General features: G+C 46.8%; 1 protein-coding gene across 2 annotated transcripts in view; it reads left to right on the top strand.

The window, feature by feature from the left end:
- The window catches only part of FTO (fat mass and obesity associated), a 264,978-nt gene that overhangs the window by 67,532 nt on the left and 177,362 nt on the right, over positions 1-20,084 (top strand). For both annotated transcript variants that reach the window (XM_014528433.1, XM_014528432.1), the window contains 2 exons: positions 3,814-4,429; positions 12,018-12,161. In XM_014528433.1, coding sequence (XP_014383919.1) covers positions 3,814-4,429; positions 12,018-12,161 — 760 coding nt within the window. The remainder of the gene's footprint in view (positions 1-3,813; positions 4,430-12,017; positions 12,162-20,084) is intronic.

Raw genomic sequence — 20,084 nt, 5'->3', positions numbered from 1 at the left:
GCCCCCCCCTCCCCCCTGCTCCCCTGCCTGACTTACTGGGCTTTATGTTTCCCCATAGCACGCATTCAATCTCAAATGCTATATATTTTACGAAATAAACAAGCACGCACTAGATAAGTAAGTAAAGTACTGTATGAATTGCAAGCTATATGTAGTATTTGTTTCTATCTTGTATATATAAACAGCTCCCGACAGCACGCAGTACAATCTCAAATGCTATATACTTTACGAAATAAACAAGCACGCATTAGATAAGTAAGTAAAATACTGTATGAGTTGCAAGCTATATATAGTATTTATTTCTATCTTGTATATATAAACAGCTCCTGGAGAGAGTATAGAAGGTTTGGTTTCTCCGTCTTCCCAGTACCTAGTGCTTGGCACATGGTATGTGCTCGATAAATATGGATTCAATAAATGAAGGTTTTCCAGATCCGCTTCCTAACCATTTATCTCCTGCTCCCAGAGCAGTACATTCCTACGTCCACTGCGATAAGCCTTTCTCTAACTTTCTGTCTGTCCTGTTAAACGGAGAGATGCTATCACACAGGGCCTAGCCTGTGTTATCATTGTATTTATGACACCTTAGACAGTGTCTGGTGCATAGTGGCTATTCGCTAAGTTTTACATAATTTTGTAAGAACTATCAAATGAATGAACGAACGAACATACATCTGTGTATCACTTTGTAGCAAACCACATGCCATCACCAGACTCCAGGGCCTCGGAAGGATAGAGCCCCTTTGTCAGGGGATGGCTGCCAAGTCAGAAGCATTTTGCAGGGAGATTGATATGGAAAACATGACCGGCATAGTGTGAATTTCTATAGAGTGCAAGATGTAAAGTGCTACCAGGAGAACCTACGAACGGCCAGTTTAGAAACCTACTCCCATCAAATCGATGTATCCTAGGACTTTTGAATGAAGGGCATTTCCCAAGACCCTTGAAGGTTTTAAATTTTATTTCACTCTCCCTAGGCAAGTTCCACTGGGCTTCGTTTAGGAGCGCCTCCCGGACACTGGTTTCTTACTCACTTAGCACCATGCCTGACCGCTCTGTCTGATAACATTCTCTCAGCAGCATCCCTTCATCTGAGAGGAAGGAGTAGAATTTCCATAGGATGCTGTAAAGTAGGGAGAATACAAAACCTATGCTCCAGAGAACCTAGAGTTCCACATCTTCCAGCCGTCGATGAAGGCCTGGCACGTTGGCGATTTATACCTGAAGCACCTTTCCAAATGCTTATTAAACGATACGATCATCCTGTTTGTCGTTTTGAGGATCTCAAGAAATATATTATGTGGCCCGACAACTATTAATATAATTGCATGACTGCATACGCCCTGGAAAAACTGTAATGGGATTAAATGAAAAAGATTTTTCCCAGGTATTTGGGAATCTGCCAACGGCTGTTCCAATTACCGTGCGGTATCTGATGCTCTACGTGTAACTGTCCAAAACGGAACGTGAACTGTTTTGTTGAATAGAATTAATTAATATTAAATTACTGGATGTTCAGTTCTTTTCCAGAGTTACACGCTGTTCTATTTAAAGAAGAAATTAACAAACTCTATCCAGCACTTTGATGTATCTGGCACTAATCTAATTATTCTATAAATATTAAGAGAGGGCATTCAGGTTGATGTTTTTTTTCTCTTGCATATTACTTTTTGAGATAGTGATGATATTAGCCAATTGTTATTATATGTATTTATTGTAATCAAAATTGCCTACATTTGTCCTTGCAAATTTGAAAAACATACAGCTATCTAAAGAAGACAATTGAAATTATGCCCAAGTTCACTACCCCAGAGATAAGCACCCTAAACTTTTGGCCATATTTTTCTCCAAGTCTTTTTTTTTTTTCTGTGAGTGTTTACATATCTTCATTTTTGAAATGAAACTAGGATCTGATTGCCTAATTATCTTGTTACCAATTTCTTGTAAAATAGTTGTTTTGTGTTTTGTTTTGTTTTTTTACATTAAATGATACAAAAATTCTTCTAAAGTGTGTCACTTTACTACTTCACCACATGAATGATGTACTAATTCCCTTCTAATCTGCTGCTGGGCATTTTCGTGTTCGGTTTTTAATCATAAAACATAGGATGAATATCCTTATACTCTGGATACATTTCTCTATTTCCCCATGATGCACTCTTCCAAGTAGAATGCTGTTTTTAACGTCGAGGTATTTACATGTGATCCTCATGGTTACGTGAATTTCCCAGGTCCTTAGAGTTACAGTTCCCCTGTGTTAAATGTATTTTCTCTGGTCTCCAGCCACAGTATAGATCGAACAATACCAGCAAGAGTGGTGTGTGTGTATGTCTTCTGTCCGTTCTCTCTCTCTGAAGCAGTGTGTTCTAAACAGAGTTCCTGGGAATTACCTTAATTTTCTTGATGCTTTGCGTGAAGGCCCATTGCGGTAACACTGGAATTGTTACCGTGTCCTCCTCAGTTATCTTGCCAGGTAGACTGGTGCTTCACCTGGGGGACTTGCTCCGAGGAGAACCAGTTTAGCAGTAAAATTAGTGACTGCCGTGGCGCCAGAAGGTTCTGTGTCTTGCTCACTGGTTTACACCGCCGCCTCCATGAGCTGTGCAAACGGAAAGGGAGATATTTCTGTTTTTGTTTTCCCATCGGAATAAATGAGGGCTAGAAACTGGGAATTCCGAACGGGTGCCCGACAGCCTCCGTGGCCGTCCCCAGGGGCGTGCCGTCCAACTCTGCTCTGTGTCGCTTTAAATTCATGATCACACACCTCAGAGGGGCACGCCGAGAAGCAAGGCATGCCTACTGTGCTTTCCTGCTACACCCATTTCCCCCCACTCAGACCTGCCTCTGATTTCTGCTGCTGCTACTACTTCCTGAGACTTCCTTCCTGCCTTCTGTTGGCCGCACCAGCCAGGGTCGGCCAGGTAACGCCGCAGTAACAGACAGCCCCTCAATCTCAGCGGCTTCCCCCAGCGATGTTGCTTGTTCATGTCACACATCATGCGTGTGCTGGCGGGAAGTCGCTACCCGTGAAAGCAGTCCCTGAGGAGTTCAGGCAGCCGCCGGCTGGTGACTGTGCCAAAGGGAAGACGGTTCCGGAGGGTCTGGCACTGGCGATGAAACGCTCTAGGCTAGAAGTGACAGCCATCATTCCTCATTGAGCACAAGTGGTCCTAGGCTTCACCCAACACGAGGGACCAGCGGGCGTCATTCTACATGGGGGACAGGGGACGAGTCCAGAACTATTTGGTAAACAGCCCTAATGACCAGCACATATTCTTAGCTGCTGATTCGTTTTACGTTTTCACTGAGAAGTACCCATCCCCCCCACCCCCGTTCAAAAATACCCTGAAACCTAGTCATCTGCCTATTATCAAATTTACTGTACAGCCCTATGAATGTATATCTCCCCCCCCCCCCCCCCCCCCGTTCAAAAATACCCTGTAGCTTAGTCATCTGCCTATTATCAAATTTACTGTACAGTCCTATGAATGTATATCTTCTTTTTTAAAAAAATATATTTGTATTGATTTCAGAGGTGAAGGGAGAAGGAGAAAGACATAAAATCATCAATGATGAGAGAGAGTCATGGATTGGCTGCCTCCTGCACGCCCCCTACTGGGGATGGAGCCCGCAACCTGGGCCTGTGCCCTGACTGGGAATCGAACCATGACCTCCTGGTTCATGAGTCCACGCTCAAGCACTGAGCCACGCTGGCCGGGAGACATTTTTTTTTTTAGATTTCCCCTAATGCTTACAAAGAAACATCCTTCTGCAAAGGCTAAAATCGACACTCATTCTCGCTCTGGTTTGCAGTGGCAGCTGAAATACCCCAAGCTCGTCCTGCGCGAAGCCGGCAGCGTGCCTGAGGAGCTGCACAGAGAGGTGCAGGCATCCTTCGCCACGCTGCACAAGCACGGCTGCCTGGCCCGGGACCTGGTGAGGGTCCAAGGCAAAGACGTGCTCACCCCGGTCGCGCGCCTCCTCGTCGGCAACCCGGGCTGCACCTACAAGTACCTGAACACCCGGCTCTTCGCGGTGCCCTGGCCCGTGCGGGGCTCCAACGTCACCTACCACGAGGCGGAGGTCGCTGCTGCCTGTCAGACCCTCCTCAGCCTTAACAGCTACCTGCAGCTCGAGACCGTCCAGGCGTGGGAGGAGCTGGTCGCCAAAGAGAGAGCGAACATCGACGAGGTGCCCGTGTGCATCGGTCCCGACTTCGGCCTGGGGATTTTCGACGGGCCGGACGAAGCGGACATCCGGAGCAGGTCTGCGTACAACGTGACCTTGCTGAACTTCATGGATCCCCAGAAAATGCCCTACCTGAAGGAGGAGCCTTATTTCGGCATGGGGAAGATGGCGGTGAGCTGGCACCACGACGAGAACCTGGTGGACAGGTCGGCGGTGGCTGTGTACAGTCACAGCTGCGAAGGTACGGTCCGCGCAGGGGACACGCGGCCCCGAGGCGGGCAGGACCGGAGCTGGGCAGGCTCTGGACCTGCCCGTGGGTGTGCTCACGGGTTTGTGCGCTTGGGTTTGTATGTGTGTGGTCCCAGGTGTTGCGTGTGTTGTGTGTTGTGTGTGTGTGTGTGTCCTCTTTAGGTTGGCCACAGCCACGTACCTGCTGGATACAGCTGTGCTGTCTGGCCCACTGTCACCCTGTGCACAGAGAGGATGTGGTCGCGTGGCAGCACGGCTGTCATTTCGTCCCTCCCGTGCCCCCGGAGAGCCAGGTGCCTTTGTCTAAAGCCCAGAGTAGATTGTACAGTTGCTCTAATTAACTTGCTGATAGAAAGGGCTGGGAAAAGCAAAAGCTGTCAAGTCTTTGCAGGTTCCCCCAGGTGCACATGTCCCGTCTCGCCAAAATGTTTTATTGCGGTTGACATCACTGTCTTGTCAAATAGGGACCCGTTCTTGGCTTCCTCCCGTTCCGACTCCTGCCCTTCCTTGCAGACGCCAGCGAGGTGGGCTCTGTAAGCAGGCAGTCCTCACTGTTCAGGAAGCTCTCTGGCCTTTTTTTTAGACCTAATAGGGTGCATGTGGCAAACCCGTTCTAGCGCTTCCTGAAATGTGGTCCCCTCAGAACACAGACCAGAGGCTACATTTTGTGTGTGGCTCACCCCGATCTTCCTCCTGTTGTTCAGTGTCTGTGTGTTTAGGGTCTCTGTTGGTTTCCAGAACAGGACTGTTAAAAAGGTGGTTGACTCTGTTACCCAGCGTGACCACTGCCAACGTTCTTATCCGCCTGATCACTTGGCAAAGGGCTACCAGGCCTCAGTTTCGCTTGCTTGCTTGCTTGTGTCTTCTACTTGTGTATTGAAAGGTGCTTGGAGAACCAGAGTTCTAGATGTCGCCCGAGGGCATGAACTGGAACTTTTAAGGGTCACTGTTTCTGACAACCGTTTAATTGGATCTGGTGGTGGTGGTTGGTTATTATTTTTTAATACTAAAATGACTTTTGGAAAAGGGGATTTGAAAAAGAAATTCCCATGGCTGTCTTTAAATTTCTTACCATTCCCCCGTCGCAGAATACCCCTCAGGATCGCCAAACTATTTCTAACTTTCCCTGGTGCCTGCGGCCCGAAACAAGGAACCGGTTCTGCGGTTGGAAATTTCACCGGCTGCCTTGGTGTCCCGAATAATGAATGATGCGGACCCAAGACAATTGCTCCCGGGGGAGTTGATGCTGCCTCCTGGGAGGAACTGGGACCCGCTGCTCTTTAAGAAGGCCCTGCCAGGGCTTTAGGAACTATGGCATCCAAGAACTCTGATGCGAGCCAACCGTGGAGGCTGTTCGCGTCTTTCCTAAGGAGGCCGCGCTCTGAAAGGGAGGCAGTGGTGTGTGGTGGCCCGGCGGCCACAAAGGTGTCTTTGTGCTCCAGGTCCGGTCCGCCCCGCAGCTTAATAGTCCCATTGTCCTCCCAGAGTGTGGGTGACCGAGCGGTTTCTGAAATCTAGAATATCTCTCAGAAAGGAATTTAAATGTTTAATGAATAGCTCCTGTGGTCGGGAGTAGTGAAGACTGATCAAGTGCCTTTATCTATTTATGTGTCTAAATAAATAGATCAAGGTTTGTCCAAGATACAGGTCTATTTATTCAGACACATGAATAGTTACAGGTTTGTCCTGCGGTTATCCCAGGGAGGAGGGAACCGCAGATTTGGAACCTGCAACCCCCCCGAGAGTCCCCGAAGTCTCTCTAACAGTAACAGCAATACTGGGAGCGCTCCTTTATGGAGCACCTACTATGTGCCAGCTGGTGTAAGCATTTTACGTGTATTAGCTCATTCGATTTTTACAACAACCCCACGGGCAAAGTACTGCTCTCATCATTTTACAGGCAAGGAAACTGAGGCAAGAAGGATGGTTCACTTTTGCAGGGCTACACAGCTACGAATGAGTAGAGCTCGGATTGTAACGTAGGCACTTTGGCTTCAGAGCCTTACAGCTTTGGCCAAATGCCTTATAAGCATTTCCTGTCCCCGCAGTGTAGATATCTCTGGGATCCGGGTTTTTTAAATGTCCCCCTCGCCCTAGCTGGTTGGGCTCCAGTGGATAGAGCATCAGCCTAAGTCCCAGGTTTGATTCCTGGTCAAGGCACATGCCCGGGTTGTGGGCTCGATCCCCAGTAGGGGGTGTGCGGGAGGCAGCTGATCAATGATTCTCTCTCATCATTGATGTTTCTCTCTCCCCCTCTGCTTTCCTCTCTGACATCAATAAAAATATATTTTTAAAAAGCCCACCTCTGGACAGGTTAAGGGAATGTTCTCCTCGCTCTTCCTTGGAGGCCCTGATAACCTCATGTCTCTCCCCCCACAGCATCTGTCTGCACAGGCTCTGGGTGAGCAGAATGCATCAGCTCTGTGCAGCGGAACCTTTCTCAAGGCCTCTGGCCACATGCACCCCGTCGGGTCAGATGGTTGGCAACTCACGTGCCTTGAAACTTTGTGATGGTGCATTTCTCTCAAGTGACTTCTTCCAGGTGACAGGCGACACGCTTAGTTCTCTGGCCTCCTTAGACTCCTGCCAGAGGGACGTTAAAGTGGACTCGAGGAGAGCCATTTAGGCTAAAATCGTGTTTGGGATTGGGGAGGGCTCAAAAGGGCCAAGAGCGGACGTTTCAGACAACTGCACTGCTTTCCATGCCCTGGAACTTGTTCGCTGAGCGTCCGCGAAGGGAAGTTCTGTTCTGGACGGTACGGAGACGCGGGGAAGGTTCCTGTAAGACGCACGCAGGGGGAGTTCAGAAAAGAAGCGGCTCCTTCCCGCTGAAGTTAAATCCGGGTGACGCTGCGGGTCTTTCTGGGCTTTGCTCTCAATACCTTTTCCCAGTGAAGCCTTCCTGTAGGTTCATAATGAGCCGGCCGCCCCTCTTCGGTTTAGCTCTGTGACTGGGGGTCATGGAGAAGTAATTTGTCTAGGATCCGTGTAATTATACCCTAAATTCACTGGCTTCCCGAGCAGCCCTAGTTAATAGATCTCTCCGGTGGGAAGATTGAAATGGTACAATTTTTAATCAGGAGTGGCTTTGGGGAGCCGTGTGTAAATAGACAGAGTATTTGATTTTTCTATTCTAGCTCTGCTGGCAGTCACTCGTGTCACCAGGGTGTGTACGTTAGCAGGGAAGGTGTTAGAAACCCATCGTTTCATACGGCCCTACCCCTTGTTCTTGGGCGGGAACGCCCCCAGAAAAAGGTCGCTGACACAAAATAACGATTGGTTACTCACCATTTCTGTTTCCTTGGAAGGACACATCTTCTGTGACTCTGTCTTTCTAGGGAAAACAATTCTGAATTTAATGGCCAGGTGGCCAGACATTCCATATTCTCGGCATTAATTTCTCGGTCTCCCATGAAGGGCCAAAGAGGAAAAGGAGGGGAGGCGGGGCCGCGCCTCCTGCCGCAGAAGTGACGGGGTGGAAGGTGCGTCCTGCTTCGAGGCCTCCGAGAGCAGCTTCTGGTTGTAGGTTCTGAGCTGGGACTGACTGGGTCTCGTTCCCTTTTCCCTTCACACTTACCCGAGTTCTCCATTTTCACTTTGGAAACCTGTGCAGAAAAAGTACACAAGGTCTGCCCACGGAGGCTTCTGCCTTCCCGGGATCGGTCCGAACAGCAGCCCTGATGTACCGGGAGGCGTGAGCGTCTTCCGCTGCCCGCAGTGGAAGGCTAGATCCCTCCTGCGTCCACAGAGCCCTCCAGGCCGTGGCCTCTGCCCGCTTCTCCCGCCTCTTCTCTTGCGAATCCATGCGTTCATGTGATGCCTCTGCAGCTCAGCATCGATGTTCTCGTGCAGAATTTTTTTTATTTTTAAATATATGTTTATTGATTTCAGAGAGGAAGGGAGGAGAGAGAGATAGAAACATCAATCATCAGAGAGAATCATTGATTGGCTGCCTCCTGCACTTCCCCACTGGGGATTGAGCCCACAACCCGGGCATGTACCCTGACTGGGAATTGAACTGTGACCTCCCTGGTTCATAGGTCAATGCTGAACCACTGAACCACTGAGCCACGCCGGCCGGGCAGCATCGATGATGGTCTTGTCCACCCACCTGCCTTCCCCTCCTGCTGTGTCCTCCCAACCTCACACCTTCCCATTTCACCTTCTGTCTCCCTCCATTTTACAACACGGGATTCCTGGAATCTAAAAACAATGCAAACCAACAAAACAAGAACAGACTCATAGAAACAGAGAGCAAAGGGATGGTTACGAGAAGGGTGGGGCTGAGGGGATGGGTGAAGAGGGGAAGGGGACTGTACTCGATAATGTTGTGAGAAGTGTCCATGCTGACCGATGATTACCAGAATTTGGGGTTGATCACAATTTAAGATATACAACTGTTAGATCACTGTATCGTGCACCTGAAACCAATATAACCAATATAAGATTGTGTATCAAGTATACTTACATGAAAAAAATAAATTAATAAAACAGCAACACAGGTTCCCCATCCCAGACACTGGGATGTCATAGGTGAGCCCTGGGCACGGAAAGCATCATTAGGCTTCATAGACCAGCTGACCACGTGCGACTTCCGGGTCTCTCCTGCCCTGGGATCTGTGACGGGGATAGGAAGGGACCTGCTATCTCAGCCTGTCTGGGTGTGGGGCTCAGGGAGCAGAGAAAATGATTGGCAGGGCCAGAGCCTTAGAAATCTTAGCGCTCGGCCAAGGAAACGGGCCTATTTTGTTAATGTGTGGCGATGATGAATATGTCCTTACATACCAGGGAAACCATGGACACACAATATTAATGGTGTTATTATGAAATGTGGTACGAAAATCCAAGCGATATATTTTGATTACAACTGTCATCTCTTCCTTCCTGCTCGGGCTTCTTAGTTTCCTGCGTAACAGTGGCTGCATTTAGCTTTTAAAACTGTCAACATATTTGACGACATACACCTTTTATTAAAGTGGAGCTAATTTTTTCTAAACACGATGTAGCATAAAAAAAATCAAATTGATTCGTTGGGGGAGGGGTGAGTGTTAGATAATAAAAACTTACATTTAAACTACGCCTTATAAAAATGTTTGTGTTTTTTTTAATTTTATTTGGACCTTCGTGGGAGGGAGCTGGGAATGCAGCACACACCCTGAGACCCTTACAATCCTCTCCATGTTACGGAGGCTTCAAGGCAAGTAGCAGCCTATCGCCTCTGCTCGTTTCCACAATAACACGGGGCAGAGTCCTGGCTCGCAGTTGCTGTAGGTAATTGCAAGTGGGTTTTATTGAGAAAGCGAGCAACACTAGACTTACACAATAAAAATAATGTATCAGACCGACAGGGTCCCTCCTCCCGCCCCCGCCCCAGGGGGAACCAAAGTTTCAGCGGAACAGTATTTTAATGAGCACATTTGGGAGGTGCTGGATTTATGGGAGACATCGGGGAACACTGATGGCCAATTACCGTCTCTGCTGGGCGCTCAGGACTTTATTGGTGCCACATTGAGGAGAGTGTGAGGGTGAGAGTTAGAGGGGCCAGCGGCCAGCCAGCCTGTCAGCCTATCAAGATGACCACTTAGGAGAATAACCTTTCTCCGTGGTATGAAAACCGCCTGAAAATCGCTGTCTTTGGAGCTTAAAATCACCTTTTTGAAAGTTGAGTTATGGTTGATTTGACCAGAGAGGGACAGAAACCTATGGATGGGTATTGAGGTTATTTCTGATTTTTTTGCTCTTATGAACACCGCTACAATATATGTCCTTGCTCAGAAGTCGTTTTGCAATCTCTGCATGTAGAAATGTTAGCATACATTCATAAAAGGGGACTTGTGGGGCTCCTCTAAGTTCAAAGGGGTTCTGTGTTTGTAATTTTGATTGTCAAATTGTCTTCTGTAGAGGTTAGGAGTGTGCCATTTTGCTAGCACCATACTTTATCAAAGTGTTCGATATTTTCTGATCTGATAGGTGGCTTTAATTTGAACTTATGTGAATAAGTTTGAGTGTCTTTTTGATGTTTACAAACTCATTTTATCTCCTTTTATGGGATTTATCTTCATGACTTTCACCCATTATTCTATTTGACGATCGATGTTTATCCTATTGATGCTTAGAGAGCTGGTGACACATGTTTACTTATGTTTTCATGTGAATTGTTTAATCAGCTTACTTAGTTACCAACCCCATTCACCTAAAAATCAGTCCTGTTGGTATTTTTTTTTAATTGTATTTGTGTCAAATTTATAGACGAATTTAGGGGAGAACTGACATTTCCATGATGTTCAGTCTTATTTCCCAAGAAAATAATATGTCATCACATTTGTTTAAATATTCTTCTGTGTCCTTTAATAATATTTTAAAGTTTTTCTTCATATAGACAATGCACGTATAAACTAGGATATTTTTATATACACTCTTTGTAGCTAGCATTTTCTTAATTTGCCTGTTGCTTGGGATATATTTTCCAGGTTGATTTGCAGATAAATAATCATATCATTTGCACAAGAATATTTTTCTTATTAAAACATATTTCACCCCTTTTTGTGTCTAATTGGGGCTCCTCTATTATGCCACTGCAGAGGCACCGTTATGTTGGCCATTCCTTCCAGAATAATGATGAGTTGTTGTGGTGATAAAGGACAGTGTCTTCTAATTCCTAACTTTGGGAATGTTTCTAATGTTTCCCTTTTAAAATACGATGCTGGCTTTGAGGTTGAGTAGCTCCGTATTTATCATGTTAAGGAACTAGCCACCTATATCTATTTTATTGAGGTTTTCATTATGAAAGATATAGTTTGTTGAGTACATTTGTGTATCTCTGGTGACATGATTTTTTCCCCATTTATGAATATGATTAATTTTAGATATAACCTTGTGCATATTGAACTATCCTTGTATTCCTGCAATAAGTACTACTTGGTTCTGGACCGTTACTCTTCTAATGTGCTGCTGGATTTGAATTCTGTTTTCTTATGTTATACTTAGGAATTTTGCATTGATTTTCAGATTGAGACTAGATGTGTGTGTGTGTGTGTGTGTGTGTGTGTGTGTGTGTGTGTGTGTTGGATTTTGATACTATTCTATCTGCATGGAAAGAATTTGGAAACTTTTTTCTTTCGCTGCTCTTTAACAATATAAAGTGTATTGAAATTACTCACGCCTTCATTGTGTGGTAGTATTCTCCTTTGTAATTCTCTAGGCCTGTGTTTTCCTGAGAGAGGGTTCTTGGACAACTTCCTCTCTATCTTCTGTGTCTTGTTTAGCTTTTCTCTCTCTTCTGGGGTGGCTTTGGTTATTTATATAGCCCTAAAAACTAACCATTTGATCTAGAGTTTTCTCACTTATTTGCAGGGAATTTGACAAAATAATCTTTCTCCCCTTGATATATGTGGTTAAAGTTTTTTGATGAAAAAATAAATGATGCTAAAAACGACCTAAAGAATGTGTCTTTAAAAATGTGATATAAAAGGAAGTTATTTTCATTCAGACTTCAGTTATTCCTGAGATAACTGTTCTGGCGCCCAGAACCTCAGGTGTTTGAAACCCCTCCTCTCTGATCACCCCTTGTCTTTCGACAGGCCCGGAAGAGGAAAGCGATGAGGACTCTCCACTCGAAGGCAGAGATCCTGACACTTGGCACGTTGGTTTCAAGATCTCCTGGGACATAGAGACACCGGGTTTGGCGATACCCCTTCACCAGGGAGACTGCTACTTTATGCTCGGTAATTAGGAGGATTGAGCCACATTGATGCTCTGTTGTCTAAGTTTTACATCATCGGGTACATATTTTGAATGTCTTTTGCCTTTTACGTGTTTTATAGTGAAAATGAAACTTATACATGTAACTAGTTTGTTTATTTGGTGTGTGTTTTTTTGAGATACTGCTGATTTTTAAAAGTCACTTTTCCTCCTCCGTGTTACTGGAGTTCCACAAATGTTCTGAACACTTTTTAGGAGTCTTCATCAGAGCCACTAAATCACCTAAATAAATCCACCGTGAAGTTATAAAATGACTAGAGGCCCGGTGCACGAAATTCATGCACGGGTAGGGTCCCTAGGCCTGGCCAGTGATCAGGGCCGATTGGGGCCTTCTGGCTGCAGGCCGGGGCCTGCCTTCTTACTGGAGTTCCACAAATGTTCTGAACACTTTTTAGGAGTCTTCATCAGAGCCACTAAATCACCTAAATAAATCCACCGTGAAGTTATAAAATGACTAGAGGCCCGGTGCACGAAATTCATGCACGGGTAGGGTCCCTAGGCCTGGCCAGTGATCAGGGCCAATCGGGGCCTTCTGGCTGCTGGCCGGGGCCTGCCTTCGTTCCGCGCTGTCCCCTGGTGGTCAGCTCACGTCATAGTGAGCGGTCAAACTCCCGGTTGAACTCCCGAGGGGACAGTTTGCATATTAGGCTCTTGTATGTAGTTGTCCCTGTCTATATAAGTTCTTAGTGAGCATGTTTTTTTTTTTTTTTACCAGTTTTGAATTTGGTTTATTCTCCAGAGCAGCTGACCTGACAGCGCGGCCTGTCTCCGCACTTGTCCTCTAGTATTTCTGGACGCAGTATTTCAGCTGTGGTTAAGCAAACCAGATCTTGTGCAGTTTGGGGAGCTTTGTTTTTGCTTCTGTGCTCTATGTGTCGTGTTTTGTTCTGAGCATGCTACTTGTTTTCCATGGACTCCTAAAGCTTCTTAGGGTTTATTCTCTCCTTGGCCGTAGCTGCTGTTTATTCTGAGTTTATCTCACACTTACCTGCTGGGGGATCTACTCACGTGTTGGTTACAGGGTCAGGAAGCAGCATGGCCCCAACCTAGCATTTATGATCCAATTATTTCCCAGTGAATGGAGTATTTGCAGAGGGCCCACTATATTCTACATCAGTGATGGCGAACCTTTTGAGCTCGGCGTGTCAGCATTTTGAAAAACCCTAACTTAACTCTGGTGTCGTGTCACATATAGAAATTTTTTGATATTTGCAACCATAGTAAAACAGAGATTTATATTTTTGATATTTATTTTATATATTTAAATGCCATTTAACAAAGAAAAATCAACCAAAAAAATGAGTTCACATGTCACCTCTGACATGCGTGTCATAGGTTCACCATCACTGTTCTGCATGCTGCCCAAGGTTCCAGAGGAGACACTGAAAGATGGGTAAACCTTGGTCCTTGCTTCTAGGAATTCACGTTTGCAATATCTCTCTAGGCCATATTTCCCAAATTTCAGTCATTCGCACACCAGCTTTGAGGTTCTTGCCATATCTGCGCTCTCCCTTACTCTCACTTATATAATATTTCTCTCTAAATGAACTCCTTTATTTTTTCTTTACTGGAATGAATTTATTTTAGTGGGAAGTTTCATATTACTATTTTAATGGAAAGCCAATATCATTTGGCATAATTTGAAAATTTCTTGAATCTATAAAGTAAAACAGTATTGTGTCTCCCCCCCGCCACCTTTTTTGATCCTGAGTCTGAGTCCTGTTCTGTCTTGTAAAGGGAGGTGAGTAACTGTTAGAGAGGAGTGCACTGTGTAAGGGCCCCTCCCTGAGACTCGCCCAGATGTAAGAAGTGGGATGGGGAGATCTCTCCGGAGGGAATGACCTCCTCACAGTGGGGTTCCCTGGTACTTCATGTGGTGTCCCTTTCCCTCTTAAATTCTTCTCCCGGGCTGATCCCTGCACTTGCTGAACACGGATCTAAGAAAGAAGACCATAATAATCAGGCCTCTGCCTGTTTCAGTATATGCCTTTTTAGTCTTTTTTCTTTACGTACATAGGTCTGGAACGATAGCAGTGTGTGAATAACAACCACATTTACTGGGGACTAATAGCAAATCAATCATTCTTTCAGTCCTCTCAATAAGCCTAAGAAGTAGATCTTAGTTATATTGCAAAAAAAAAAAAAAAACAACAAAAGAAAAACAAAACTTAAGGTTAGGTTGATGTGGTTACTAGTACAGCTAGTAAGAAGCATGGACTGGACGCTGTCGTTCTATCCCACTCGAGCTCTGTCACTGCAGGTCGGGCCATCCCTCCTCCCCGACTCGGGCGCTGACCCCTGCTCTGGGCTTCGATGCCCTCCCTCTCTCCCCCAGCGTGGTGCCCGTGCCCCAAAGGTTCTAGGACTAAATTGTTTGAGAGGGGAACAAAAGAAGGCAGTGCCAGTGGTCCATTTGCCTCTTTCTTTTCCATTTCTTTTAAAAGTTATGTGTTTTTTATTCTTGCCTGAGAAGCAGGTTAATAATGAAAATATTAAATAATCCCATTGTCCTTTTGACTTATGTGTTATAATGCAGATGCATTTGAAAATATACATTGGGTCCTTGTAGCTGTTGTAGGGATGGATAGAAGAAGTGTTATTTTACAGAAGCTCATAGCCAAGCCATAATATCTAATCCTGACTTCCCAAACTCCTGGCTTCAGATATGGGAGTCAGCTGGTCCCCTCCTGACCCAGACCAAGCACAGCACGAGGTACCCCAGGTTTGCATCTAGAACATATTTTCTTGTTAAGATATCATATTGAATTTGTACACAGAATTTTCCTCCAACTCCTCTTAAACAAAACCACCCCAGCAAACAAACACGCAACACGCATGCTCCCTTTTCTCTGCACTTGCACAGTCCATATCCTACCAGGAGCCCCGCGCAGGGACCTGAGCCCGCGCTGATATCTGAAATCTGAACTCCATAGCCCTTATGAAAAGGGAACAGTTTAGCTCAATTTATAATAATATATTGGTCTGCAGAGGAAGTGCAGGCCGAGCCCTGCTGTCTCAAGTCAATACTCGGGGGGTGTCTGATGGGGCGCGCGTCGGGTGCCTGCAATAAATCCAGCGCCCGCGCGGGTGAGTGAAGGCCCCGCCGGCGGTGCCTGAGGACACGCTTAACTGGAGTTGTCACGGTTTCACTTTGAAATCGGAATCTCTGCCCTAATCTCGGAGTTAGACATGACCAGATTTGCAAACAGATTTACAGTTTTCACTAATTTTCCAACCAGGACTTCAAAACACACTTAGAGCGGGGGATAAATAGGCTCCGGGCCTGGCCAGGGCAGGGTGATTTACTCGGCACAGCTGTTTTCCATAGACGGCATGTAGCCCGGGACTTAGGGGCTTAGAGCGGCTCGGAGGCACTTCGTGGGTTTGTTTTTGTGTGGGACAGATTATACAGTTCGAGGGACATCGGCCCAATTAAGTTACTTAACCAGGAGTCGGGCGTGGGGCTGGGATGTTTTAGGACAAAGGCGAGTGTTAGGTAAACAGTCAGGGCTAACCTCCCCCCCTGAATTTATTATTCTACTATTTACCTGTCACTAGTCATGACTCTGTTCTATCCTGTCTCCCATGTTTCCTTAAGTCCAACTGTATCTCACTTTCAAATACCTGTTGTTACTGTGACGATCGGCTACTTGGAAGCTTCAGTTGCCCAGTAAAAATTCTACCGCAGAAAAAGAGCAAAATGCAAAACCCACTGAAACACATGCTCTTTCTTTCTTTGGTTTTGCTTTGCCGCACCCACCGGTTTGGGTGAAATCGTGCAAAGGCCGGGGGATGTCCCGTTGGTGGGAGGGTCCCCGACTCCCGGTGCACACTGTGGGGTCGTCACTGTGAGCACCTCTCGGAGCCTCAGTCTCCCCCGTCACACCGGTGCCGGGTCCTCGCTGCCAGGGTTCTAGAGAGGCCGGACACGATTTCCGGGCCATGCTCTGCAAACTGCGATTTGCATGTGGGGACTCGGGGAGACTGGGACCCGGGCGGAGGTTCTTGGAGAACCAAGGAGGCCAGCAGGTGTCGGACCTTGTGTTCCCATCCTGCTCCGCGCCCCGAGTTTTGCCAGCTTTGCACCTCACTATCCCACGTGTATGTTTTCATAGCACATGAAGGAACCATGAGAAAGGTAAATCATTTTAAAAAATATATATTTTTATTGATTTCAGAGAGGAAGGGAGAGGGAGAGAGAGACAGAAACATCAGTGATGAGAGAAAAGCATGGATGGGCTGCCTCCTGCACGCCCCACACCTTGGTTGCGGCCGAGTTACTCATAGAGCCCGGTCAGGAGTGTCCTGTACACGAGGTGGCCCGGCTTGGAAACCTCCCTGGCTTGGAGCAGCAGGACCTGGAGCTGTGGGACCCTTTGCTGTGCTATGGCCTGAAAATGCACCGTGCTCTGTTTTGGGGTCACCAGGAGCACGCTGGTGGGCGTCCTCAGCCCCGCGAGCAGGAGGAACAGAGGCCTCTGGGACTCCCCTGTGAGACGGTGGCATCTCAGTAAACCCGCCCCATGAAACCCGGTCCTCAGCCCTGCCCCACTCAGGCATTGCATTCCCCGAAAAAGCCCTTTCTTGCTTCCCTCTGACCCCGTTCCCTTCCTCCCCCCGAGCTCTGGCCGCCAACCGAAGTAAAAAGCGCCTATAATTTACGGCTTAATCATAAATTCTACGTAATTGTGCTTTATTGCCTCTCCCGGGTCGTGAAACGTAGGTGCCACGTTCTGCTTTCTGCCGAGGCCGGGGAATGAGACAGAAGCAGCAATAAGTTATAACCCGGGCGGCAGGCGGCGAGCTCGAGGAATTGCCATTTCCAGGGAAAGTGCTCCCGCGGCCAGATGAGCGCCCTTTATGTTTGTTTTCCCTTGAAAAGTGGAGACGCAACAGGATGGTCTCCCGGTGCGTCCAATGGGAGCCCACGGGGTCCTCACCTCTCGGCAGTGGCTCCGGTCGCTCTCGCTGCTCGCTCTCTGCAGGGTTGAGTGTGTATCTCTCCTCCAGAAACTCTCTTCCACACTATGCCCCCAAATGCTGACGTTTTCAAAAGTGGGCTTTAAATATATATATATACTTTTTAAAAATTGATTTCAGAGAGGGAGGCAAAGGGAGAGAGATAGAAACATCAATGATGAGAGGGAATCATGGATCGGCTGCCTCCTGCACGCCCCACACTGGGAATCGAGTCCCCGACCTGGGCATGTGCCCTGACTGGGAAAAGAACCCTGTGACCTCCTGGTTCATAGGTTGACGCTCAACCACTGAGCCACGCCAGCCGGGCCAAAAAGTCCGCTTTTGGACTGCATACCTGATTTTTCCGTATTCAGGAGCGTTAGAGGGAGGCCGTGGCTTGTGGGATATGCTCCGAGGATGGGAACCAGAGTGTATTCCTGGGTGCTGGGAAGGACTTGCCCCCCTCTGACAGTTGCTTAGTGTAGCTGGTCTTTTTGCTTCTTTCTATGAGATTTTGCCTTGAAGTTTACTTGAATGACATGTGATGAGTCCCTATCGAGGGCCAGGCTGGATGCTTGGATGTATTTTATTTATTTTTTGTAACAGGCCTATCAGCAAGGTACTCCCTGCCCTCTGCTCCCCATTTTTCCCCCAGAAAAGGAAGTTGTTGGGGATGGACTGCTATTGTGTACGTCAATCTATTAGGGGTATGAAAACGCTCCATAATGAGGGTGTGGTGTCGGCTGCACAGTCCTGCGAACATCCTAAACAGCTCAGTGAGTGACATGCAGCGAACTTTCGATGAGGGGGTTGCTTGGTGTGTGAATTACATCTCAAGACAGCTCTTTTGAAAAAAGGAAATGGAGGCTTAGAGAGGTGAAAAGACTTGTTCAAAGCGACACACCTAGTCCAGCTTGTGTTTGAATCCAGGTTTTGCTGAGACCAAAGCTTCCTCCCACTGAACTGTATTTCATATTCCTAAACATTTATCGCTTCTCCAGCACCTCACACAGCACTTTGAACGAGGTAGGTGCTTTAATAAGTAATTATTGGATGAATGAGTGAACGAATGAAGCAAGCATTAGCTTTATTTTTTAATTTTATTTATTTCTTAAAAATTTCATGGCAGTATGTCTTGACCATACAGGCAAAAGGAAATACTTATTCTGTCTTTGAAAGCTCCCGCTGGAAAATGTCTTGAAGTCCTTCCCCAGAACAGATGGCCTAATTCACCTAATATCTGGGTTTCTCCAGAGATACCTTCTAGCATCTTCCCTGGCCCTCTATTCCCTCAGTGACCGATGCTTTAGCTTCTTCGTGTCTAGTCCTGATACCCACGGGGCATCACAGAATTTCCCAAATTGACACCGTGTGTGGATGAGTCAGTACATTCTCTTCCAAACCTTTTATGAGAAAACCACCCAAGGTAACAAAAACGTGTGGGTTTCTTTGAAGCCGAGGAATATGTGTTCCTATGAACCATGTGATCCTTTCGTTCTCGCATGTTTCACTCCGCCTTGCTGTATTGGGGTCATTCTGCATCTGGGTTGGGTGGGTGGAAGTTTTCTCTTTGCCTGGAAGCCTTAACATGCTGTCTTTGGCTCTCTACCTATATGACTCCTAAAAGCATGAGCTGTGGGAAAGAATTTTCAGGCTTTTAATTTGATTGCATATCCCATGTTTATTCTTTGCCATAAAGGCAGTGGAAGAATGACCATGAGTGAAGCCAGTGAAAAAAATGGACCCTCATGGAAGGTTTGAACCCAGGACTAGACCAGGAACGAGTTTGACTTTCCTAAACCAGTTAGTCCCTGTAGCGAAAGCATGTCAAACCCGCGGCTGGCGGGCCGCATGCCTCGTTTAGGCCGCGAGTTGGACACGCTTGCTGTAGCATATCTCAAGGCCAGACTATACACCCCATGATGGATGATTCATTAACCTCTTCTTGTGGAATAATTCTCCTAGGCTCAACAAACATTTAAAAATGCTTAAAAAGATATAAATGATAATCCTTGGTCAATTTCCTGTACAGGCTTTGCCCTAAAATTCTTTCCCTATAATTGATCCCAGCACAAACTTTTTTCCTTATCTTTGTTCACGCTGTTCCCTCCACCATGTCATGCCTTTCCCTTCACCTAGGGGTAGTATGTGTCACCTACTTAGAGGTGACATTAAAAAAACTTAACACCCAGGATGGCAGGGGCACCAACCAATCAGTGAGGGTGTCATAACTCCCCTTGACTGTAGTGATTGATACAGAAGTCACATCTTACCTACTGGAGGTGAGCTTTTAGGGAGTCGCTACTATCCTATATAATAAAGATGTAATATGCAAATGGTCATTACGTAACGACCGACCGCCTCAACCGGATCTCACGGATCAGCAGGGGGGCGGGGCAACGAACTACAAGCAGGCGGCAGAGAGCTACAGGAGTGGGCAGGGCAGTAAGCTATGAGGGGGGGCAGGGGGAGCTACAGGAGGGCGACAGCGAGCTACTGGCGACGGATTCATGTGCAGGGCTACCAGTATTATATATATTCTTGTACTGCCCACAGCATTTAGTGCCTAGTGCACAGCAGGAACTTACCACATACTGGGCTAGAACATCCTTTCTTCCTCCCTGGACATTAGTCAGAAACCATAGCCATCTTCCTCTATTGCCAACGGGAAATTAGATGGCAGAGAGGAGTGAATAGAGGGGAGTCAAGCTCAGCCTGTGTGCTCAGTGGTTGAGCGTCGACCTATCAACGAGAAGGTCACGGTTCGATTCCCAGGCATATGCTCAGGTTGTGGGCTTGATCCCGTGTGGGGTGTGCGGGAGGCAGCCGATCCATGATTCTCTCCCGTCATTGATGTTTCTATCTCTCTCTCCCTCTCCCTTACTCTCTCTGAAGTCAGTAAAACATCATATTTTTATTTTATTTTA

This window comes from Myotis brandtii, unplaced genomic scaffold (assembly GCF_000412655.1).
Source record: "Myotis brandtii unplaced genomic scaffold, ASM41265v1 scaffold633, whole genome shotgun sequence".
Classification (NCBI taxonomy): domain Eukaryota; kingdom Metazoa; phylum Chordata; class Mammalia; order Chiroptera; family Vespertilionidae; genus Myotis; species Myotis brandtii.
Note: the sequence above shows the minus strand (reverse complement) of the source record. Positions and strands in the feature narration are given on the sequence as shown.